Genomic DNA, 26,266 nt, shown 5'->3' with positions numbered 1-26,266 from the left:
ACAGATTATGAGAGGCATTGAATTCATTTAATCATTTTATTAACATTGTTTTGGCATGGCAAACATACACGAAGTGCATCTGTTTCAGGAGAGCTAAAGCTTTAGCCACTCACGACCCGTTAGCCATTTACAGTTAAACTAGGGTTGCCACCTTTCAGAAATGAAAATATGATGCCCACCTCAGCTCCTCGACCTCGGGGCCACCTCCACTAATTATTCACTTATGTATGATTGCATGTATGTATGTATGTATTTATTTATGTATTTATTTATTTATTACTGTAATGAATCAGAGTTCTGATTGAGTTGTTCTTCAAATAGGCAAAGGCCACAGTTGATTAATTATATTGTTTATTTATGTTTGTTTGTTTATTTATTCGACTTTAAAAACTTAAAAGCCTTAAAAAGTAATAAACAAATCAGACATGTAGCCTAAAGCAGTCTACTAAAATACTGTAGGGTATATGCCCACATCAGCATAAGCACTGACATCTTCTGCTAAATACACATCCATGTAGGAAATCAAGTTGATCATATAATGATGTCCCTTACTGTATGGACCTCTGGAGCTGTAACAGCTAGGAAAAACTGTGACACTGTCGTTTGGTTCCTGTCCATTCTCATGTTTATTCTATGTTGATCCCCTCCTGCATGTTGCCGCACATCAGCCAGTCCACCATGAGCCACAGAAAACACATGAGCCACACATCCCAGTTTAATCCTGAATCTACAAAAGTATCTGCTGCACCCCCTGCTTGTTCTGACACGTTTTGCAGTTTGCCTTGTATTCACTGCCACTGACGCTGTCAAGCCACGGGTTCGCCTCTTCATTCATTCACGTCTGTACTTTTGCAAATGTTTTTGCTTTTTGGGACGTGGTGGAGTGTCGGGTGCAGCCGACATCTTTAAAACATGCGGGTGCCCTCGTGTGTGCAATGTGCAGCATCAGCTTGTGTAACTAGGCAAACGGTGACATGACCGGGTAGGCAGGCAGACAGTCAAACAGAGAGACGCAGCCATGGGAGGTGGAGGTCTATCTGCTGTACCTCATGTCAGTTCCGCTAAGTGGGTCCTGCCCACCGGCACGGGAAGTGGGGGTGCTGAGGGTGCTGCAGCACCCCCTTCTTTTTCTGCAATGGCAAGCTGGCACCTTGTGACATTTGCTTTCTTTTGAAGATGACTTGATTGTGGCTGTCACTTAGGGTGTGGACAGGGGGAGAAAGTGAAACGTGTATTAATCTACTGCACCTAATGCAAGGAAAACGAAAAACATGTAAACCGCGTGCAGAGGGGCAATAACGCTGAGACGCATCACCAGACGCATAATCCTCATGTGCCCACATTCCTTTGCAGGACCCAAGTAGAGTAAAACGATGGAGAGGTCTTTGAATCACTGAATCTCACTTTGGCGCCAGTTGTAGCTATTGGAGTCAATAGAGGGCGTATGAAGAAACTCATTACAATTACAGTTCAACACATTTCAGTCGTTTGACACCGGATAGATAAATGGATCCAGAAAATAAAACAACACACTTCAGTGAATTATAAATAGATCCAAACTGGAGGCGTGTCTTCATCCGATGCCAAACGATAGAGTTATGTTGACTGTCCCAACCATCGCCATATTTTGTGTTTGTATTTCGCTGTCTCTCACTCCGCTCAACTAGTTTTCTCTCTCCTCAGTGCAACACGCAACCAATGAGCATATGAAACGTCATGGCACATTTTTCATGGGAAATGTAGTGTACAGGGGGAAATTTGACCGAGACAGCCGTAAGGAGAGTGGCTTTGACCGACACTGGCTAGTGAGTTTTTTTTAAATACCCGCCAAAATGAATTTTCACCCACATTTGGCGGGTGTTTAGAGCCCTGAATACTACTACTTGTAGTTTGCACTGTTTTGCTGTTTGTTAGTTTTGTCAGATCCTGCCATGGTGCATTCTTACTCCCCTATTTAGAGCACATGTATATTTTACATACCAAGACCCATTTTAGGTCTTTACTTACCCTCTCAAAGTCCTTCAGGGGGTTCTGTGGGCTGAGGCTGAGCAGGTTTCCAAGTATTGACAGTGGAGGGGGCCCAGGTGGGAAGTTCTTGGGCCTCTGGTTTTTGAGATGGAAGAAGAAGAAGCAAACACAAACCCCTAGTAGGATGAGGGAAGCCAAGATGGTGAAACTGATTAGTGTTTACAGAAGGACCTCCCTATATGACTGACAGTAATTTCAGCTAAGCCTCCTTCCAATGTATCCATGGCTAATAGCTTACTTATTTTCTCCTCCCATCTCAGTTTTCCTTTTTTCCCCCTTCTTTCAACCAATACAATCCTTTGAACACTGTTTTGTTATGCAGTGTGATGGCCATCCCCTTCTGCCAGTTCTAAGACAAAGGTTAGTGTATCAAGGTAAACTGGCTGTACCTGTTGGTGGGATAGGGAGAGGTTCAAGTGCTGTGTCACGCAAAGCCACTGTCAACACAGTTTATTACCTCTTAACAAGGAAGAAAAATATGTGTTGAGCCAGCAGTTTTGCCTATGTCATTGTATTTTGTATTGTATTTACATTTCTTTACGTAGAGTTGACCGCATGGTAGGGTCTTGTAAATTTCAGCACGTTAAATTACTTTTACAATTCAATTAACATGTGATGTAGGGAGTGATTGCGCCCTTCTGCCATATGGAAGCAAAGAAATGTAAATATAAGGAACAAAATTGGTTGAAGTGCTTGAAAGTGCAATGACACAAGCAAATTGCTGTCTCAAAGCATATTTGTTTACTGTGTTAAAAGGTAAAAAAAAAAAAAAAAAAGTATTGAAAAGTATTTTGCTTGATGTTTTTGCACATCTGACCTTCCATAGAGTTCTGTTACTTTTGTCGTCTCACCTTCCCTCAGATACTTGTGTAGCTTCAGGATTAAACTGGGATTTGTAACAACGGGCGTCCTCAGCATGGGAGGCTGGAGCCTGGAGGATAAACATGCCCGTGTGCCTTCATTCGGTAGAAGGGAACTAAATCACTAATAATGTTTATCAAGTGTTTCATCTCATCATTCACATCCCAGTATTTGCTTGCACAAAATTTACAAGAACTACAAGAAAAAACAGCAACAACTACAATAAAAAAAAAAAAAATCCCATTATAAGAAAAAAAAAAAAAACATTTACCCATTAGGAATAAATCATATCAAGTTCCATAATTTAAAAGGAATGCTCCAGCATTTTGGGCAAAATCCCCTTTTTCTGACTTGCCTAGACTAAGACAAGATGTTCAATACCATTTTCACCTCTGTACCTCCATTGGTTCAGTGAGTTCATACGAGTAGCATTTTGTGTTCGTTTAGCATAAAGACTTCGGGCCCTATCTTGTATGAGGGACGAAAAATGACAAAACAATAAATAAATGAATAAATAAATAAATATGCATATAAATATATAAATGCATAAATAATTAAATTAATAAATATTTCTACATTTATTTATTTCTTTATTTGTTTTTATTCATGCATTTATTTATTTATTTGTGTATTTATACATTTATGCATGTATTTATTTATTTATTTCTACATTTATTTATTCATTTGTGTATTTATATATTTATTTTTACATTTATTTATTTATACTTTTATTTATTTCTACATTTATTCATTTATTTATTCTTTCTTTTATTTCTACATTTATTTATTTATTCCTACATTTATTTCTGTATTTCTACATTTCCACATTTATTATTTCTGTATTTCTGTGTCGTATGTGAGGAGGCTGTAGTGGAGCGCCGACCGTGTGTGTGGGGGTGTGTGTGTAGGTGTGTGTGTGTGTTTCTTCGACTTTCGACGGGTCGATGTTTCCATTAATGCCCTACTAGCTACTGTGTAAAACGCAATGGAAAGTGTTTTGAGAGCCATCGTCAGTGATTTAAGGTCACTGGCGAATGATGTGGTAAATCATGCACCCACCGACTACTTCCAGTAGTCCGACTACACACACGGTCGGCGCTCCACTACAGCACAACCCCCCCCGGTCGCCCGGTCGGTGCTCCACTACAACCCCTCCCTCCCTCCGGTTGGAGCCCCGCTAGCCCCCCCAAAAATCTCCCGGTGTTGACGGGTCGACGTAACGTCGACGACATTGAAAAGTCGGCGTGGAAAAGTCTGGCGTTGTTAATGCCCTAGTAGCTAGCTAGTCCACTGCTATCCACTGCTACTGCCAGTCCAGGTAGTAGCAGTGGATAGGATCACACCCACAAACCAATCGTGCTTAAGACTAATGTAAGAACCGCCCACCTTATTAACATACGACACAGAAATACAGAAATAAATAAATGTGGAAATGTATAAATACAGAAATAAATGTAGGAATAAATGTATAAATACACAAATAAATAAATAAATGCATGAATAAAAACAAATAAATAAATAAATAAATGTAGAAATATTTATTAATTTAATTATTTATGCATTTATATATTTATATGCGTATTTATTTATTTATTCATTTACTTATTGTTTTGTCATTTTTTGTCCCTCATACTAAATGGTATCTTGCGCCACCCGCTACCCGCTATCCGTTATGCCGACTCCGTCATTTGCGCCCGGAGGTGTGTCCGTGGGCGTGTTTCATGCGCTATCCCCAAAATTGCTATCTTGCGCACACACTTTAGGGAAAGCGGATAGCGGGTGGTCAGGACCACCCGCTATCCGCTATCCCTAAAGTTTGGGCTGTTAGGAGAGCGCGCCCAGGCGGCTTCAATGCGCGCCCCGACGGAGCCTCACCACGCACACGGTCGGACTGATACCGGGACGCCGCCGGAATGGACTGAGTATATTACTCATATAGACTGTTTAGAGGAAAGACTGTTTTAATTGGACACTTATGCCAGCACATTTTATTGTTTTATCATAAGCCCGCAGCTGTGCTATATTTTTATTTTTAATATTTTATTTGCCCAATCTACCTTGTCAATAAATTAGTTTACACATAGTTCCCCCTCTGCCTCTTGTGTGTGTGTGGTGTGACCCGGGGATTTTACTCAATCAGTACAACCTTGTGACACGTCCACTTGGACACATGTGGCTCCACCTCCCGAATTAACTCGCCTATAATATAATATATAATATGTATATAAAGCCAACTTGCTTTAGCCTCAGTAGAATCCCTGAGAAAATCTACCTCCCTCTCTCCATTGCGGGTTTAGGATTTAGGATTTAGGATAGCGCAGCCTGCCCTTAAAGGCAATGGCACCTGGCACACTGATTGGTTTAACTGGCGTAACGCCTAAAACACGCCTATGCATAATATAGCGGGTAGCGCAGGTGTTTTGCGGATAGCGGGAGGTGCACAAGATAGCAACTTTTATGGGGGAACGCCTCTTGCGCAACCCTAAATCCGCAAATAACGGGTTTAGGGAGTCTGGCGCAAGATAGGGCCCTTCAAGTCTATGGGAGTCATTAGCCTTGCCAAGGTTTATGGACAAACATCACCAAAATAATTTTCATCCTTGGAAGAAAAGCAAAAATTATTATATTTTTAACATAGGGTGACCAGATGTCTCAACATTACTAGATCAGTTATGTCAAGCTTGTACAGTTCAACATGAATAAATCAGTGATTTTCAAAAAATTCCCACATCATCTAGATAATCCAGATCACTATGTGATTCATAAATTACAAGTACTTTACACTGTATATTACAGAATCATAAAAGATAAAACCTTTAGTAATTTATAGGACAAGTACATTGGCTATATACTATCCATATTACATTAAATTCACTGATGCTCATTGATCTAGATATCTTGCAATACTAATGCAACTAATTTCGATCCATTTAAGGTCAGTATCCACAAAGAACAATTTAAAGAGACAATTACATGTCAAAATATGGAATGTATTATGCACTGAATTCAGGAGGGATATTGCCCTCTTGTATTTGTTTGTTTCCGTCTTCATGCTTCCTCATCTCTGTCTGCCTCACTGGGTGGCCCTGAGTTGGACCTTCATGCAGTAAGGTTTGGGGGTCAGAGTGACCCCAAAGACAGGGGTGTAGTCTGGCTCTCCTGCATCCTCTGGCCAGATGAACTTGAACTTTCTCAGCAGGGTCACCAAGATGAGAAATAGTTCCATGCGAGCCAGACCCTCTCCAAGACACATACGAGGACCTGGCAACAAGTAAGATAAAAACAAATTCAACTACAGTTGTCACAAGGGCTGAAGGTAGCAGAAACCAAATGCAGACCAGGAAGGCAGGTATGACGGAAACACACAGATTTAATCGATAAACCAGGATGGCAAACTCAGGTGAAGTGATTTGGCTGGATGGTATAGCTGAAGGCAGCGTGGCAGAATGAACAGTTAAATGATCCAGCAGGGACTGGCAACTGGTGCAGGGTTTAAGTAGCAGACCGTTGATTGCATGATGACTGGCTGGTGTGCTGATAAAGATGGCAAGCAGCTGTGCAGGAAGAGAGACACTTGGCCAGACAGCAATCATGACAACAGCAACTTGTCTTTACCCTCCACCAAGCAGCTGACATTGACATCTTGACATCATAAATGTGTAGACAACAAATCCCGTGTCCGTTTAATAAATTAGGGACATTACAAAGAGGCAGTCCTCTGAAAATGTACTGAAGCCGTGGCTGAGAATATCTTGTAAAAGCATGTGTTGTGCATATATGTTAAAATAATACTTCAATTTCTCACAAACCTGTTCTGCATCCTAAGAAGGTTTCTGAAATTAGTTTCACATAGTTACATATATACAGAGACACAAACATGACAGCTAAAACTCATACATATCTAATAAACATCTATACCTATTCACATGAAGGGCAAAACCATAATACAATAAATTATGCAGGTTAACTTGCTTAACTTGACGTGTGAAACCCATCCAAGGCTCCCTTTATCCAGTTCCCTGCACCTCAAAGACCCTGCCCCTCATGAGCCAAGGTCCTTGACTTCAGTGCCGATTCAGCACTGTTTTTGTGTCTACATGTGGACCCTGTACCCCCTCCTAAATAGTGTGAGCTGGTTCTCAATATGTACCACATAGCAGGTCTCACAGACAACCTTCTCCTCTGTCTTTGAATATTTGTTCAAATGGCTCAACAACAGCCTCACAGACGCCAGGCTAGCCTTGCTTTTAATTGTACCAAGAGGCCATTAACTTATTCCATACCTGCAAAATTGGAATTACAGAGCAGTAAAATGAGGAAACATCTGTGACTTGCCCTATAAGCCAGTAACCTACATAAACACCATTATGTATATGTTGCGACCTACATAATTAAATTAAACAATAGCTTTGAACATGAATTTGCTATGAATCCAATAACCCAATTAACTTTTTAAATTTGCTGTGTACATTCATGTATCCTATATGAAGAACCCTATTGATTTTAGTGACACAATGACCTTAGTAAGTTTAAATTCAATTTTTTTTTTTAAAGAAATTGTTGTGTAGGTACATAGTCATGAGGTGTCACTGAAGATTCAGGCCATTTTGGGGATATACCCTGCTGGCGTTCACCAACGACACAGGTCTAGTTCTTTCATTGTGAATGTATGCAAGTAGTGAGTCAAATGCTATGTTCACACAGCAGCTGTGACCCGATTCAGATTTTTTCTCAAACCTGATCTTTTTGCCTTGACTGTGATTTGTATCTGACATCAGTGTGAACAGATTTTTACCATGACCCCACTTTTGCAAGCATCCCTCTGGATAACAAAAAATGTCATCACAATGAATAACATTTCATGAACAGTTTGATGTGGTCAAAGTGGTGTGCACAATGAATGAAACATTATGCTCTGACAATGATGTGAGGGTGCTCAGTGGGAGAGAAAACACACAAACTCTGATCTGCATGTTTACACAACGTCATTTCAGCAGGAATCAGGACCTATATTCACAAAACATTTTAAGGCTAAAAGTAGCTCCTATCTTGCCGATTTAGGAGAAGCTCTTAACAATAATGGGCGTGTCAGTCCTAATTTTAGAACTCCTAAATTTCTCTGCTAAGAGAATTTCACAAAGTGTCTTAGCACTATAAGTAGCTCCTAACTCGGTGACAAGTTAAGGGTAGTCAAGAGGACTCCTAAGTCTCTAAAGGCCGATTTATCGTTCTGCGGACACTGGCCGCTGCGTGCACGCAGTTGCTACGCAGATGGTGTGTACCTCTCATGCCTCTGCGTCCTGTCGGTCTAGTACGCTAAGCAAATTCCCGCCGATATATTATTATCATATTGCTACCTACACTGACAAGCCTTTTCAAAAACCTTATTTGTGGCATTGTAAATAAACAGTCATGTTTTTACAGTAGTTATTTGTTTTATTTTCTCAAACAAATAGTGCAAAACAAGGTGGTAGATGAAAGATTTGGGTGCAGAGCCTGCTCCTAATAATTGCAATAAAGATTTAAATTAAAAGTTCACAAGTTAATACAATTTGAAGATGTGTATCAAAGTTGAATATAGCATTGTTAACTTTTCCATATGCTAAATATACTGAATGATAGAGAGTAAAATAAGTGGCTGATATGTTACCTGTTGCAGTTGTTTGGCACTTGAACTCTGCAATCTCTGTCTTTGCCTGAGACTGAAGAGCATACCACCTTTTTTAACAGTAGTCAGTGGTCCGGGTGATGAGTTGGAAAGCTGCCTCGATCTGAAGACAGATCTGTTCCCATGGTCCTTTTTTTCAGCTTGATGTCACCCCTGCTCCAAATTTCACTTTAATGATATCCTTCCTTTCATGCACAAGTTGTGCAAGGAGGAGGAGCGGTTCTTGCATCCAGTTTGGCTTTCGCTTTCTTATGTACATATTTTCTAATTGTTTAACGAGACACAGATGCATAAGAGGCTGCTGACAATTAGCAAAACATGTGCTTGATTGGTCTTTACATTGTTCTTTGTTTCATTTTTAATCAGAGAAGACTGCATTATTTATTTTTTATAAATAATTTATTTAAATATTCCAAGAGCATCATAATACCTCTTTCTGCAGTATTTCTAAGATAAGATCACTCACAGTGACCCATTTCCTATCAACCAATCACTGCAGGCATAGTAAGTCAACTTGACCTGACACATGACATCATCCACACCAACGGGATCAACCCTGCCCTTTTCTCTTAGCTTAAGAGTTGTCTAAGTTCGTTTGTAAAAGTTGGTCTCAGCAGCTTTGTGAATAGCTTTGAAGAGGAAACTCTTAGTTAGGAAGTTTTAGTGACATTTAAGAGTACTCTTAGTGGTAAGATAAGAGGTTTTGTAAATACGGGCCTAGATACATCTGATTTGGGACCACATATGAAAGTGGTCCAAATCAGAATTGAAAACATCAGATTCACGTGGTTTTTCGCCGTTCACACTGGAAAAACAAAACAAAACAAAACAAAGCAAAACAATAAAAAAACAGATCTGTGTTACATTTGAGGAAAAAGTCAGATCTAATCCACTCTTTACTGGCTGTGAAAACATAGCCAAAGACACCTAGACTGGGCGAGATTGAAGTTGTTTTGCTACTCATCTGAGAAGCTTCTCAGTTGTAGAGGCTTTGGTGCTAGTTAAATTTCTGTTAGTGATTCACACCTAGACATCATGTTAGTTTTGGTGATGCCTGTTAAAGTTATATGGTAATCATGTGTCAGTCGATAGATTCATACAAATGGTGAAAAACATCTCAGCAGGGAAACATTATTTCTTCTGTCTTCGTATTTCATCCATCAGAAACAAATAAACACATGAATAGATAGAAAGATACATAAGATAAAAGCACAGTTCATACTTTCGTGCATGTTCTGCAAATAGCTTTTATCTCTCAATAGTTTTGTCCTCTGATGATTGTGCTCTCATACCTGCAGAGAAAGGCAAGAAGGCTTCTGGCTTGACAAACTCTCCCTGGTCATTGAGGAAGTTTTCAGGGTTAAATTCATGAGGGAATTTCCACTGTCCCTCTTCGCTCAACACAGAGGTCAGGTTAGGGATGATCAAAGTGCCCTGAGGAGAATATGGGATACCCAAAAGATGGAGGCAGAAATTAGCAAGTTCATGCCTGAAACTCTGTAGGCACTGTAACCTGATCTTCACACTGACACTAATATTCAGAGTGAACTAATCATCATCTCAGTTCCTTATTCAGTGCCTCTAAAATGACGTGTTTAGATCTGTTTTTGTGTTCTATATGGGGCTTTATGTGTATCCCTTAAAATTATGGGTATGTGAAGCTGTGATGCAGCAGTTAGCTCTTACCTTTGGTATAGAGTATCCCATGAGCTCTGTATCATTAGTGGTGCAGTGTGGGACACTCAGAGGAACAGTGTTAGCAATCCTCTGCATCTCATGGATCACAGCCTGCATGGAATAGCCATTATTCAGCCTGGGACACAAATGACGATTAATACATCAGTTACATTATATAGGGTCCTGTTTCGGGGCTAGCATAACTATAGTTGAAACCCAGCTTCACTATGCTCACAACCAGATCTGATTTCTAATAATAATAATAATAATCACCTGTATGTAGGGCATCTTGTGTCTGTCTTCAAAACTGGCCTGGTCCTTCCCATCCAACACACAGTCTATCTCTTGCTGGCAACGCTCTGAGAGACAAAAGCATAGATGGAAGAATAGATGGTTAGATAGATGGCAAAAATAAAAGCACAAGTAAAATGGCAGATTAATAAATGACAATGAGATAAAGCAAAGATACACCAGAAAAAGGCAGACAAAATTTATAGAAGGACAGACAAATACCCTGTATGTGTGGGTGGGTCATGAGGTAGAGGAAGCCAGTGAGCAGGGTGTTGGACGTTGTGTCAGTCCCAGCAAAGTAAATGTCCAGAGCATAAGAGATCAACTGGCTCTCCGAAAAAGAAGAGCCCTCATCACCTCTCTGGAAAGACAAGAAGAGACTTCTGGTGTGTCTTCATTTTTATCTGAAGTCTCTGTCTCTACCTGGGATTGCTGAATCATTGTGGGCAATTAGGCTGCATTGCTCTAATGTATGGCTCTAATTTTAAGGGAATGTAACCGGTGTGTTCGATTGACTGCTGCCCCTCCCTCCTCAGCCGCAGAAACCAATGAGGTTTAGTCTAACGGCGGTGGTTGTTAGTTTGTAAGCCATATTCTGATTCGGGTCAATATTCCGGTTAAGGTAACTGCGATGCGACAACTGGAATATTCCATTTACATGTTACTTGGTACGTTCCCGTGTTTTGGCGTATTCCACCCTCTTACGTAATGCGACACTCAGCCGTGGGGGGCAGCAGTACGCGTATAGGTGTCTGGTCCTCACTCCAAAAATGCTGACTCTTGCTGCTGTTCGCCATTTCGTTTTCCCCACTTGCAGTAACCATAGCAACAAAGATGCCCCAGGATTCATTGTGAATTAAGCATGCGCAGACGTAACTGAATATTCCGGTTCGGGGCATTTTCCGACTAAGGTGTTTACATGCCTCAATATTCCGGTTGGAACAGGCATTTGCCAGGGGTCTTATTCAGAATATTCTCCAACTGGAATATGACCTTAATCGGGTTCGGTGCGTGTTTACATGACTCGTGCGCAACTGGAATATTGTGAGTATTCCGAATAATACCGGAATATGGTGTGCATGTAAACGCGCTCAATGCCTATCTGATCCCTCTTGGTTCATTAATGCCTGGGTAAAACCGTATCTGACTTGTGTGGTGGACAGAATTGACAGACAGACAGGTACAGTGATACATTATTGCTTCATGCACAGACACACCTTATCCAATTCATCCAAGTAGCAGTCTAATAAGTCTCGTGGTTTTCCAGGGACTCTGGTTTTCTTGTGCTCAGTTAACAGAGGACTTGCAAGTTTCTGACAACTCTGAGGAAAAATTATGGTAAATACATTAATTCCACAGTACCACCACTCAAATTAATACTACAAGTTAATGATTTTTATTCTGGGTTGGTTATGTTTTATTGTAGGTTAGAAAAATATAAAAAAAAAAATAGGAACAATTCTAGTGGATTTGTTTATGATGTCCAAAAACTTTTCAAGATCAGGTTTATTTAAAGACCAGTATCACCTGTTTACAGTCTCAAAGGACATTACAGGCCCAAATGTTTAACATAAACAGGACAACACCCCCTGACTTAATCCTCATAGCGGGCTAGAAAAGGGAAAAATGTAAGAAATTTTGAGAGGGATCACAGAGAGAGAAGTCCCCGTCCTGGCCAGACAGGTGTGCAATAGTGACGACCCAGCGAGCAAATTACAAACATTAGTCATTTTAATCTTAAAGACTGACCCTTTGTTCTTTGTAGCAAAATTGTTTTTCTTGGTTTGATCAGCATATTCACTTTAATATTACTTTTAATTTACTACTTGATACGTCAAAAATCCATCTTGAAAAGGTTCACTATGTCTGAAACAGATGAATTAAAATGGAATTCAACAGCATTCGTTACAAAATTGATGAAGTCTTGTTATTAGTTAATTTTATTCAGTGCCCACTCAATGTAAAATCAATGATGTTTGCTAGGCCTAGTGAACATACCTCATAGTTCTCAAAGACCTTCTTGAAGGGCAGCGGCAAATGACGGATCATGGGAAGAGAATCATACAGCTATAAGGGGAGATAAACTGTTAGTTTTATGTACCCCTGCTCATGCAGCCTCTTCCTCCTGGCAGGAAGAAGAACACTGAACAGATGAGTTAGCCATCAGTTTACTGCTTTAATAGGGACCTTGAACCTATTTTAGTCTGTACATGGTGCATCCAGGAATATTCATTCATGGACATAGTAGACTTCTGGTATACACACTTCTATGCAGACAATACCCAAATGTACAGCTCAGGTACACTACACAAACTAACCTCTTCAGACACCCTAACTAGGTCCATTTCAGGTCTCAATTCTTGGATGACACAATTACTTTTTTCTGCTGGGAAAAAAACCCAACTAAAGACATATTAATGATAAGCGCAAAGACACAATGTGAGAAACTATTGTCACATCAAGCCTCTATGACTCAAAACTTAGGTACAATCTCATGGTAGGACCTTGGGTGTTACCCTTGTCTCAATTTTGAGCCCCACATTCCTAATGTGGGGCGCAATTGGCTCTCGTATTTCTGACCATCTCAAAGTATGTTCAACTCCCGTAGTGCTGCTTCCAGGTATACAGGTATTCCTCACTCATAACCTTGTTACTGTTTTATCAGCTTACGGTTTTCATCCAATCTGTGTGCCTTCTAATAGAGTAATTGACTTTTATTCAGCAACTCTATGCTTAAACTGGCATAGAGTTTCTCATTTCTGTCATCATTTCATTCATTTCTGTCGTCATTTCATTTATTCATGCTTCTATGGTTGTCTGTATATAACCCTGTATCACAGTAATTCACTTAACTCATGCTTAGTAGTAGTAAGTGTAGTAGTAAGTCGTCAGTAATTGTAGTTTTGTATTAAAGTGTCTAAAGTCATGTCAGTTGTCCGGCGTTTTTTATGGTTGGAAAATCGATCCCTAATCTGGTAAGATTTGCTGCCCCACAACATTGTAATTGTTGGTGTGTAGTTACATTATTACATTCAAGTACCTGTCCTAAATCCAAACTACTCTTTGGTATGATCAGCCAGAGAAGTTGCTTTGATTGGTTATCATACCGATTCCTAGAAGAATGAACTCAGTGGACAAGTACTTTCTCTAATAAGGCCCCATGGCCTTAAAAATGCAATTTTCATTGTTTTTGTGTGATAGGGAAGGTCTTGGGGCCACATAAATACTGTCCCATGCATTAAACCTATGATAAATGGAGAAGTGCACACAGCGCGTTTTTTGAAACTGTCCGTGTAAAACGAGTGGATTGCACTTCTTTGAAGTTGTGACGTCAGTGTCTGTTCTGGCGTCAGTGACTCCGCCCACAGCGTCTGCGTCCCCAGGCAACAAGCTACCAAGCTAGCAAACTTAGCCAGTACCCCTCCGCTCCCAGGGCAACAAGTTCACAACATATTTACAACATATTTAACAAAAATAATTTACCATTCTGAAACATCTTGTAATAAACGGATTTGAGGTGGTTCGGTTTCTTCTGCTGTCTGTGGTTCGGGATCATATGGTTGTATAACATCACGCTCAGGGTCCTGGTTTCACGGGTTTTAGTCCAAATTTGCTCGTCTGTTGCGCTCATTTCAGCGCTGACTGTTTTATCAACCCAACACAATCAAGTCAAATCAAGCTTTATTGTCATTAAGCTGCACATACAGCAGTAGTGCACACAAAATGAGATAGCGTTTCTCACTTGGGATCCCCGACTGATGGGTAAAGTCAGCAGTTTAAAAGTCTGGCAGCTTTCTGGGGGAAGCTGTTGTGCATTCTGGTGGTTTTGCTTTTCACCGTTTGCCTGATGGCAGCAGTTCAAAGTATCTGTGGAGCGGGGGAGAGGGGTCTCTGACAATGTTCAGTGCTATACTCCTGCAGGGGTGGGATGTTTCCATGGAGCCTTGTCTCCGCAAAAGCAAGCACACAGCAGTCTCTCTCCTGCGGGTGTCTCTCAGCAAGCGTAGCTCATCCAGCTTGTTGTCGAGGGAGCGAACATTAGAGAGCAAGAGCGATGGTACTGCTGGTCTGGAGGGGTTAGCCTGTAGCCTGTAGCCTCTAGCCTCTAGCCTTTAGCCTTTAGCCTAGTGTGGATCCCAGCTCTCTTGCGCCTCCTTTGTTTACGTTCGCTCCGCTTGCGCTTCCTCCTCTCCCTGGTGGCTGCCGGTGTAGACACAGGTAAAATCCTGTGCTGGCGTAGTGTGTCCACATCAAAGCAGAGTGCCTCATTTCTTGCAGCATGCTTTACCCTGATGTTTAGTAAAGTCTCTCAGCTGTAGGTTATGCAACTGAGCGTCTGAGTTAAGCAAAACATTTAAAACATTAATTCTCGCTGATCCCTGGAGGGGCTGCTGCATCCATGTGTGCCGCCATCACCATAGCAATACAATGCCGGGTTTCGTCTGTGGTTCGGGATCAGAGTCGGGCTCAAGTACGTACGGTTGTATAACATCACATTCGGCGGTGTTATATGGATGAGGCTTGACACCCGAGCTTCACTGTGAACATAACTTTTACTGGCTCATTCATAAACTTACAGCCACATGCTGACATGCCAGAACAACAACAACACACTTCCACTTCCGTCTTACATACATCGGCAGCTACGGATACCTGCAAGGCACAAACGCCTATTACATTACATCCTTTTTTTTTTTTTTCTTTTTTTTTTTAGAAGGGTCCATTTAAGTTTAAGCTTAACTGAAAACATGTCTTATTTCAAAACACAAGATTTACTCCTTTTTTCATATTGTGAATGTTACAAACTGCTAATAACATAACCTTAACTGAGACTTCCCTGTAAATTCAAAACTCTTACAGCATTACATCTTAAACAGAAAAACAAGACACCTTAATGTCATAGGGATTTGCTAAACCTACTCTCTGTATCTACATGGCACTTTTACTTGTCTACCAGATCTGGTTTGATATGGGAGTGTTTGAGAGTGTTCATCAGGTGTCTCTTTTTTGTCTGCAATGACTGTGTGCTCAGATGAACATGTGTGTGTTGCTTGTTTGTCTCTCGTGTCACAGTCTTTCATCCATGTGTCTTTGTTCAGATCGATGTTCTGTTCAGTGGTAGAATGACAGGTTTTCTCGTCCGTTTTCCGCAGACACCTTCTGTTTCTCCTGTACAGCCTCCCATCTGGTGTGTGAACCACAAAAGAACGCGGTTGCTCATGTTTGTGCAGGACCACGGCTGGCTTCCATGTTTCTCCTCTTTGCACCCTGATATTTTCTCCCGGTAGCAGGTCAGGCAGTGTCCTTGTTTGTCTGTCGAAGTAGAGCTTTTCTCCTGTCTTTCTCTCAACTGCCTGCGTACCTGAACTGCTCTCTCTGGAGTAAGCAATGAGGTTGAGGTTGGTAGTTTACTTTTCAGCCGCCGTCCCATCAATAGCTGTGCAGGCGATAATCCAACACCTTCCAGTCGTGTGTTGCGATATTCCAACAGCGAAATGTAGGGGTCACCATTACACTCAGATTTCTTCAGCAGATTTTTAATAGTCTGTACTGTCCTTTCTGCTTGACCATTTGACTGGGCATGACCGGGGCTAGATGTGATGTGTCTAAATTCCCAGCTTTCTTCAAAGTCTTTGAACTCAGCACTGGCATACTGCGGACCATTATCTGAGATGACAACGTCAGGAATGCCATGTCTTGCAAACACTGATTTCAGTGCAAGTATGACACTGCCACTGGTAATGTCTTTCAACTTTGTGACTTCCAGGAACTTTGAGAAATAATCCACACATAGCAGAAATTCAGATCCTCTGAAGTGGAAGAGATCGGTCCCTACTTTTTCCCACTGTCTGCCTGGTACTGGGTGTGAGAGTAAAGGCTCCCTTGGATTGTTCCTGTTTTCGTTGCAAATGGCACACTGTGATACCGCCTCCTCAATGTGTAATGACATATGTGGCCAATACAGAACATCTCTGGCCCTTTCTTTGCACTTAACAATCCCTAAGTGTGACTCATGGATTTGCTAAGCATTTCTTCAACCCAATAGGGTTGAATTTCTTTTGGCCAAGGGCGTAAATTTAGGGGGGGTCAGGGGGGACAAGTCCCCCCCAATATTTATAAAAGATAAATTTGTCCCCCCCAAAAAAAATATCATGAGATACAAACCCCTTACTAATACAGGTAATATAACAATACAGAGTGACAAAACACTTGTAAAATCGTTCATAATTGTTTTCCAAAAAACCTTACACCCCTATGCTTGGACCATACCATTTTTACTTTGGCACCCCCTCTTGCGCTGCATGCCTTATGTCAATGGCTGTGTAGACGGTAGGCCGGCTTTCGTCTTTGATCGATCCTCAGCGATAGAGTAGCTGCTTTTTTCACGGTGTATTAATATATTTTTTCTGAACACGTTTCCGTTTGTTGGCAGCCTCAATTGGATCACGTTTTTTGAAAAATGAAGTTATGTTTGATAAATTAGTCAGGCATGATGAAGGTGCAGTGTTACTGCTCACAGAATTAAATGTCGGGAGATGGTTATAAGACCGCGCATAGATGTTTTACCTGTTTGAACAGTGTTTTTATATTTCATCTTAAGCTGCTGCCAAGTTTCTCCCCCGCGGGATTGCACGTAAATGAAATAAATTAATAGGCTACAATTCAATCAGTTTTCCCCTGTAATATTATTGTGATTGCAACGGACTCCATTTAAACTCACGCACTGACCCGAGCAGCAATGCTCTCCCTTGCCGTCTCCCTCACCTTTGAGAAAAAAAAAAAAAAAAAAAAAAAAATGTTCAAACTTACAGAGCCCCTAAAGTCCCAAAAGTTTTTGTTTTTTTTTTCTTGTGCGCACAAGATAATTATCTTGTGCGCACTATGAACCAACGACTTCCGATTCAAACAGCAAACAGCATTCCAAGATGAAAATAAAACTTGATTAGCTTAGTTTTCTCCATTATATGGTTGCTGTTTGCATCCGAAGTCGTTAGAGACGCATGAGTATAGTATAGTTCATAGTGCGCACAAGATAAATAACTTGTTCCCACAAGATAATAACTACTAACTAACTAGCTACCTGTTAAAGTTATTGATTTTTACGAGCAAATTTAACTGTGAAGCCCCCGTTTTTAATGAATGTTTTTACCTCAAAGGATAATCCTCGCCATATTCATATAAATACATGTTTGATTTGCAACTTTCTATCCATCACTTACTGATGCAACAGCACACTAGAGAGTAAACAAAATCCAGTAAAGCTTTTACATTTGCTGTTCTAAACGTCCAGTGTCTGGCAAGGAAGCGATGCATTTTACATTTTCGATTTGTGTGGAATAAGGGGTTCCCCCTGGAAAAAAATTGGCACTGGACAACGTGACCAGCAGGTTTTCAATTTACCGGACAAATGTTTGAAATTCCAGTCAAATATTATCTGAATTGATTGAGCTTAAAATTATATATAATATATATTATATAAGAATGATATTGAGGCATGTCAATTTATAGCGTAATCTTTTTATTGAAAAGTAGGCTATATCAAATAAAATAAGTGCCATCAATTGACTCATGTGCGTAACGTCTAAAATAAATAAATATTGCACAAGCCTGTGCTCTTTTAACATGAACATTGCATACAATTGGAAGCAATTGCAACTACAATTTGCCAAAAAAAATACAACAAAATAACCAAAAAAAAAAAACAAACAAACAAAAAAAAAAACTGGCTCATACCATTTTAATAACGCGGCGTGCTGCCAACTTGAAATCCAATAGATGCAATAAAAGCTTAATTCAGCAGCTGAATTAAAATCCAAAGTCTCAAGTGTCTCTCCACAACTTGCAATGCGCATCAGTCTTGTGACCTTGTTCTCCCCCAGGCGACTTCGCTGCGCTGTTTTGATCCGGTTCTGCAGAGAAAAGCCTCTCTCTCTCCCTCTCCGGCACACTGGAGACAGGGATCACGCAGGCTATTTTTTAAGAAAAATAAATAAATAAAATTTCGTGGGAATTGACTGTTTTAAAAATAATAAAATAATAATAAAATTCAAATTGTGCTTAGAGGGAATATTTTCACTGGACATTTAAAAATTTCCGGACTTTGGCAGATTTTACCAGTCAAAGTCCGGTGATTACTGGAAACCCAGAGTGGAATATTTATATATATTGAAGAAGAACTGTTAACAGGAGCAGCGCCAGACACCATGACTGGAAAAAAGACATCACCGTACTGGATACATTGTTTGACTGACAGGTGATCAGGTTGGGTTTTCATTACGCTGCCAAACGGTGCCAATCTCCTTTGATCTGACATCAGTTGTGACGGGACAGTCGATATGGAGATAAATTTATGTGCTGATTGAGATAGTAGCATTGAATTGTGGTTTTTGTGGGTATTTATTGCGTTGTTACTGTGCCTGACAATCTGTGAGGTTGTGGTGACGTGTGCGCACTGCCCGCCTGTCAGCCAAACTTCCACTGCGCCAGCCCCGCTGCGCCTTGCGCTGAAAGTAGACGTGGTTTCAGATGGCGAGCTTTTGGCGCACCTCGGCGAAGCTTTTTGGCACGAAAATGCCACTGCGCCAAGCTGAATCTGTCCGCACCTCCCCCTGCTGCGCCGCCACTCCCATCTCAGTGCACCTCGGTCTGCGAAAATATGAAACTGTGCGCCTCATGGGTGCGCTGATCAAAAATAGGTTTGCGCGGTGTGCCTCACTGCGCCACCCTGCGCTGCGTCGGGAAAATAGAGGCCATGGTGTTTACTTGGCTAGCTTAGCTGAATGTTGTTTTCCCTTTACATTTTATGAAATATAGGCCTATTTTCCTAGTAAACTGATGCATAAAAATCCACCAGAATGCAGGAAATTAAATGTAAGATGCTCAAAATTTCCAGGGGGAGGACCCCCTGACCCCCCACTAAATGTGTCCCCCCCAATGTCTAAGGGAAATGTGCGCCCTTGCTTTTGGCACTGCACTTTTTTCATTTGGCCATGCCCTTAATGATATGTCTTTTAGCAGCTGCATTTCTGGATCCTCGGCTGTTGCTGTTCTGAATTTTTGCAGCTTTTCCTCTGACATTGGTACCTGAGATGTAACCATGTTCACCTCTAAGTCTTTCTCCAGCAGGTCTTCTCTCTGCTCTTTGAGGAATGCTCGACTCAGAGTGTCTGCGATATGAAGTTCTTTGCCTGGCCGATAGGTGACTTTAAGGCATGATCATCTGAAGCCTCATAGGAATTTAGTGTAAAGGCTTTTTAAAGATGCTTTCCAGCAGCTTATGGTCACTCTCAACCTGAATGTCTTTTCCATAAACATACTGATGGCATTTCTCACATCCGTAGACAATGGCTAGCAGCTCTTTTTCAATCTGCGCGTACCTGCGCTGGCAGTCAGTGAGTGCCCTTGACCCATAAGGTACTGGTTGTCCGTCCTGCAGGATAACTGCTCCGATGCCTTCTGAGCTAGCGTCAACTGACCTCTTTTGGGTTTCCTCCCAGTGCCACTCTGTGTCACCTTCAAGCAGCTTCCTTAAAGGAGTTGGGTATGAACTTGGAGAGATATTGAATCATCCCCATGAACCTCAGCAGCTCCTGCTTGGTCTGTGGGGGTGGCAGCTCTATCACAGCTCTCATTTTTTCCTCAGCTGGTCTCAGTCCACTGGCGCTGAGTGTGTGCCCCATGTATTTGATTTCCTTTGTTCTGATGAAACACTTGTTTTTGTTAAGTTTGAGATTGTACTCCTTTGCTCTTTCCAACACCTGTCTCAGTCTGTGGTCATGCTCCTCAATGGAGTCTCCCCACACAAGCAAGTCGTCAGTGATGTTCACAACACCCTCTAGTCCTTCAATCAACTTCTTCCATTTGAGAATTATGGGGGCCGCTATGCTCTTGGGAACCTTCAGTGCAGCAGACTTTTTTTGTAGCCTTCCCCTGTCCCTGAGCTCTGCAGGCAGTTCCTTTGACGTGATGGCTTGGTTTTTGCTCTGATAATGCATTGTCAACTGTCATGTCATTGTCACCATGTCCAATCAATTCAATTTAGCACAAGTGGACTCCAATCAAGGTGTAGAAACATGTCAGCAACAATCAAGAGAAATGGGAGGCATTTGAGCAAAATTTCAAGTGTTGTTGTAAAGGAAAAACTGAATTATCACATCAAGTATACATAAGTATTTTAATAAATCTGCAAAAAATTCTAAAATTTTGTTTTCACTTTATCATTATAGGACACTGAGTGTAGATTAATGAGAGAAAAAATTAATTTAAATGATTGTAGCATCAGGCTGCAACATAACAAAAGTGAAAAAAAAGTAAAGGGGGTCTGAATACTTTCTGAATGTACTGTATATACTGCAGGTCTTTTACCTGGTCCAGTACATCTGACACACATTCATTTTTACTTAAAATTACTATGAAAGCAATATTCTTGATAATTGTGAGCTAAACTTATTCCTTTGCTGTGACTCACTGTAGCCCAGGGTCCGTTGATTATCTTGGCATTCTCAGTGAAGAAACGAACAATCAGCTTGATGAACTCATCATCGTATTTGTAGCGTGTACCAAATAGAACCTGGCAGATGATGTTGGAAGCTGCATTATGGAACATAATGCGAGGACTCAGGGTTTTACCTGTGAAAGGGATCATGTAAACAGTGTCAAAGGTGCAACAATGTGGCAAAATGAACTAACTGCATTGTTGCAGTGATTTAGACTTGTAATCTAACATTACAGAGTAAATATGCAAAATCACTCGTATGGTCCTTTAAGGATCTATTGTCATATACTGTATGTTGACCATTCCAGCTGTATGAGGAACAGTACTGCATACCACAGGTATCATACCAACACTTTTTTCTAGTGGTTCCATGATGTGTTGTATTTCTCCCAGAATCCTCTCTTCCATGGTTTGTTTCCCCAGACCAAAGTTCTTCAGTGTCATTAGAGCAAAGCGGCGGTGCTCCCTCCATGCTGGACCATAGTCTGCCAGAATCACTCCTATAATTGGTGTGGTGACACAAAGAGCCTATTTGCATATGGATGTACTATCAAAACCAAAATTTTACCAAAATCAGGGTGTATCGTTTTCTCTTAATTTATCAGTGAACCATGAACATGTGGCTTTAATCAGGTATTGTCCCCTACCTACTGACCTACGTACCTATCTACCTACCTTTTGCCTATTTTAAAAAAGGGGATACCTTACCCTGGGATGACTGGCGTGAAATCTGTTTACTTAATGAAGGTACCATGGGCAAAAGTGTGTAAGTTCTTTTGAGTCTACACAGAATTGCTCTGTGAATTAATAGCTTCCTTACCTTTCCTCTCAGTGACGTCATTGACCATGCGGTCTTGGGGTCGTCCAGCGAAGTCAGCACCCTTGGTCACCAATGCCTCCTTCATGGCTTGCAACCCATTGATTACCACCACCGGTGTGGGACCAATGAACAGGCTGTAGACATCGCCGTAGTGTTTCCTCAACTGGGGAAGATCAAAAGTTTTAAGACAACGTTTAAATGCAGCCACAGAGCCTGCTGACCTGATGCTCATTGGACGGCTATTCCAGAGCCAAGTAACCAGTGCTGCAAATGTTTGACCACCCTAGACCCCGTCTGGGTCTTCTATCTATTCCAGGTAAAAAAAAAAAAAAAAAAAAAAGTCCAGGTAAAAAACAAAAGACCCAGACTGGCAGACCTGAGGGGCCTGTTCAGACTGTAAGGTGTAATGGGCTCATTTATATACTCTGGCACCAGATCATTCAAAGCCTTACATGTAATTAAAAACACTTTAAAATAGATTGTAAAAGCACGTAGTCTGGCTGCTGAACTTTGAACCAATTGGAGCTGCTCCGCAGCTTGAGTATTAAACAAGGCATTCAATTAATCAAGACGGGAGGATATAAGAGCATGTATGATTTTCTCTGTGTTGTTGTAGGACAGAACTGATTTAATTTTGGGAATATTCCTTAGTTGATAAAAACAAAACTGGACTACGTTTTTGCATGCTGCTCCAGGTTCAAGTTACAGTCCAGAGTAACAAACATTTTATGTAGCTGACCTTATGTTGGAGTGAGAGGGGCAAGGAGTGGTGGAATTTGTTTTGTTTCAAGTTTGGGGACATCCAGCTGTTTATGTCAGATAGGCAACTGTGCAATAATGAAGCTTATTTACTCGTGTCTGTAGGTTCAAATGACAGCTATGGATGTATATCACCGGCATATTCATAGTCCATAGTAGGGGAAGGAGGGTTGGTTGATGGTATTGCCCCCTGGTTCTTTGTAGGACCATCAAGTCCATTGCCCTGCCCATGGCCTGGACCGCCACCTTATGGACATGAAGACAGTGGTAGGTAATAATGCAAATTTCTTCCCACAGTTTTGCCTCTGTGATGCAGTCATCTGGGTTAGGGGTGGGGTGCTTGTCTGTACGGCTGGACTCGCCATGTAGTGGCCAGCTCATCCAGGTGTTCACGGAAGATGTGAAGGGGCTGTTTTCCTATCTTTTTCACCTTGGGCAGCTTTTCCCCAGTGTAGCAAGATTCTGGTTATCTCCACTTGCATGGTGGGCCATGGGATTGCAGCTTCGCAGCAGCACATTTACATACATCCTACATGCATATATCCAGCACAGCCACAGGTGAGGCCCCCTAATCCTGCCTCTTGCTAGCACCCATGGGCGAGAGCTTTTCAGCCCAACATACTCACTTCAGGCCACATACTCACTGACAGTGTGTGGCACCCCTAGTCAAACCTACTAAAAGCCCTTACTATAAGTGCAGTCAAAACATAAGGCTATTCAGTGGCCTAACCAAACATGAGATACAATACATTACACATATTAAATAAAGTATATTGTGTGGTCAGAAAAAACATAACGGGGATGGTGAGTACTTTGTGACTGGCAAAGGTACAGGTGCACCTGCCCCCTTTGAACTCGGAAAACAGTACATTTGTCCATATGTGGTCAAAGTGCACCACAAACAGATAAGCACAGAGAAATCTGCTGTTATGTAATCACAACCAAAAATTGACCTTCAACAGCATACACTTTGGGAAACTTGTTTTCCGAATAACCAGAGTGGTTTTCACTGCATTGCTGTGTTTTTTAGTCTACTGATCATTCAGTTGAATAGAACCTTCAAACAAGTCGACTTTAGCATGCTGTATTTGCATATACTCACACTATCTGTATTGAAACCTGAACTCTGGCAACAACTACAGCAAAGTGAAACAGCATTTCAGTTGGTTTCCATACTCTACAGCAGAATAGCAACCTGCTGCATACCTGCAACGTTTGGCTTATAATAATTACACGTTATTAGCTCAACTCAGAAAAATCTGTGTACTGCTGCTAGACATCAAAAGAAAAACAAACACCTTCAGAGGATTTCAGCACTAATAACCTTAAAATGACTTCCATTATCTAAGAATTCACTGGCATACTGGCATGTTCAGAACATATATGTATTTAAATATATCAAGGTCCATTTTAAGGTTTTACTTACCCTTTCAAAGTCCTTCAAGGGGTTCTGTAGACTGAGGCTGAATATGGTCCCGAATATGGGGAGGGGAGTGGGTCCAGGTGGGAAGTTCTTGGGCCTCTGATTTTTGAGATGGAGACACAACAAGCAAACACAGATCCATAGCAGCATGAGGGAACCCAACATGGTGAAATGGATTCAGCTGGACTGGGAAGCTTCCCTATATGACTGCACTTATATCCTGGTGTGGCCAAAGCTAATGGCTTACTTTGCTCTCCACCCACTCTTTTTTTTTTTTTTTTTAAAAACATTGAATTACTCCACTCACTGTGACTGTTTATTTATCAACTGAGAGATGTAGTTAGATCGTTCAATCTGGACATTATCTTTTTATGCAAATGTATTATTTTACTTTTTTTCTCAGAATTCTGAATTTCTCAGAATTCCTCAGAATTCTGACTTTTTTCAAAAATCTGGATTCTGGCTTTTGTCAGAATTATTTTTTTGTTACCATAATGTTCTTCTGTACCTTATAGTTGTGCCAGATGTGTAAAAGTTTACATCCTGCTGTGTCATTCTGCTGGCCAAAGATGGAGGGTAGAAACAGCATCAGCCTCTGCTGCCCATTGTAACATAAGTGCTACATGTGAAGCACCACTCTTTTGAAAGATGGAGGAAACTGTACATGTACAAACCTTGAGCATACACAGAGTGTACTTGACAGCATCATGGAGGCTGTGAGCCTGGCCCTGGTCTCGTTGGTGCTGCTGTAAAGACGCTGCAGAGTAAAATATATTAGTAAACATAGAATAACTTAAGAATGAGTAAAATATATTAGTAAAAATAAAAAGAAAGTGGTTTGTAGCCCATGTTAATACAACTAAAAGCTGACTGAGCACATTTTAAAGTGTTTAATCAATCAATCAATCAATCAATCAATCAATCATACTTTATTTGTCCCCAGGGGGAAATTTGGTTTAAGTTACATCCCGTCCAAGAAACACAAAAAGACATGACAAATACAGGGTTACTGGATCAGGAGAACGGGTCAGCCAGCGTGCGTGGTGCCCCTTACATTATATGAGAAAGGAGGACAATAGGGAAAGGGGGGATGGGGGGGGAGCTATGTCAGTGTAGCTCTGACTGCCAGAATGAAGAAGACTGTTGTGATATCACATATGCAAGTGACAGTGACGATGACAATGAGAACGATGGAGATTATGCTTAACTTACCAGCCTGTGCCTGTGGCCTATGCCCCAACATAGAGATATCAGCAACCAATAATCAGAGGGCTGTTTGAGGGGGAAGAAAAAACAAGAAAGACAGTGAGGAGAGATTGGACTTTTTTTGTTATGTAGCACAATTTTGTTAGAGATAATGTTGGACATGTTTGTTATAGATAATTGAGCGTTCAGTGTACAGAGCTTATGGGACATGTTGGACTTTTAGTCAAGTTCTTGATTATAGGACCCTCAACTGGCTGAACGGGCAAGTTGTCTCCTGTCTTCTGAGAGATGTGATAAAGTGTTTGTGATAGTTTTGTAAGATATACATATCCAGATTACCAGAATAATGCCATTTAATCATGTAAAACAATGAAAGATATGAAAAAATGCTAAATACCCACCCATACATGTCTCATTTACAATGTAATCAGCTCCATTGGATTCCTTGCTGCCAAGAATGTGGATTTCACCACTGCAGTCTTGATTAGGTCATCTAGGAGGTGAGATATTGAGAAATTCGTTTCTGAAAGTAGCCATTTTTAAAGATCCAATATGGCTACTTTAACGACCTTGAAAAAAATGGCAACAAACATTTTCTGATTTGTTAGGCTATAAGGTTTCCAAAAATATATAGTTTGCCAAATCTCCAAAAAATTCCAACGAACTCATATGTCTGAACATAGTGAACTGGACTTTGTATTATATTGACAGATCATGACACAACTGTGTGATCGGGGTGTGTACAAGACAGACAGGAATGATGTGCCTTGTTTAATGTGACCACAGGAAAGAAAATTGATGACTAATTGTCAGCCAGGCTTTTTTAGGTTTCTGCACGAAAATGACATACTCAAAATGAATAGAGTATATCTCTGCATCTACAAAGTCTATTTGAATAATTTTGGTGTCATAATAAAGGGAACACTTGTGAAATTTGTTCAGATGTGTAAGTATCAGTATTTATGTCACTGGCTTAGAGTAAATCAAGATGGCACACAGCAGAAATGACAGATTTAATCTCCGCCTAAAAAAAATCAC

At 41.0% G+C, this 26,266-nt stretch overlaps 1 protein-coding gene across 1 annotated transcript; it reads right to left on the bottom strand.

Moving 5' to 3' along the window:
* Positions 1-5,495: 5,495 nt before the first annotated feature.
* On the bottom strand, positions 5,496-24,187 carry LOC115360874 (cytochrome P450 2F2-like). The gene is made up of 11 exons (XM_030054050.1): positions 24,026-24,187; positions 21,841-22,003; positions 21,368-21,520; positions 20,994-21,154; positions 12,524-12,592; positions 11,743-11,847; positions 10,748-10,886; positions 10,508-10,593; positions 10,244-10,345; positions 9,850-9,991; positions 5,496-6,150 (listed from the first exon to the last, which is right to left on the bottom strand). Exons 1-11 carry the CDS (start codon positions 24,185-24,187, stop codon positions 5,963-5,965), a joined length of 1,470 nt encoding a protein of 489 aa, XP_029909910.1. The 3' UTR covers positions 5,496-5,962.
* Positions 24,188-26,266: the final 2,079 nt, after the last annotated feature.

Source organism: Myripristis murdjan, chromosome 6 (assembly GCF_902150065.1).
Source record: "Myripristis murdjan chromosome 6, fMyrMur1.1, whole genome shotgun sequence".
Classification (NCBI taxonomy): domain Eukaryota; kingdom Metazoa; phylum Chordata; class Actinopteri; order Holocentriformes; family Holocentridae; genus Myripristis; species Myripristis murdjan.
This window is presented reverse-complemented; position numbering and strand designations above follow the sequence as displayed.

Excerpts from the sequence above, each read along its gene's own strand:
- LOC115360874 (XM_030054050.1), bottom strand. The coding sequence starts at position 24,187 with ATGTTGGGTTCCCTCATGCTGCTATGGATCTGTGTTTGCTTGTTGTGT. Across the intron at positions 10,346-10,507 it reads ACAAGATGCCCTACATACAG|GCTGTGATCCATGAGATGCA; the intron begins GTGATTATTATT and ends TATTCCATGCAG. Across the intron at positions 9,992-10,243 it reads TGGGATACTCTATACCAAAG|GGCACTTTGATCATCCCTAA; the intron begins GTAAGAGCTAAC and ends TATTCTCCTCAG.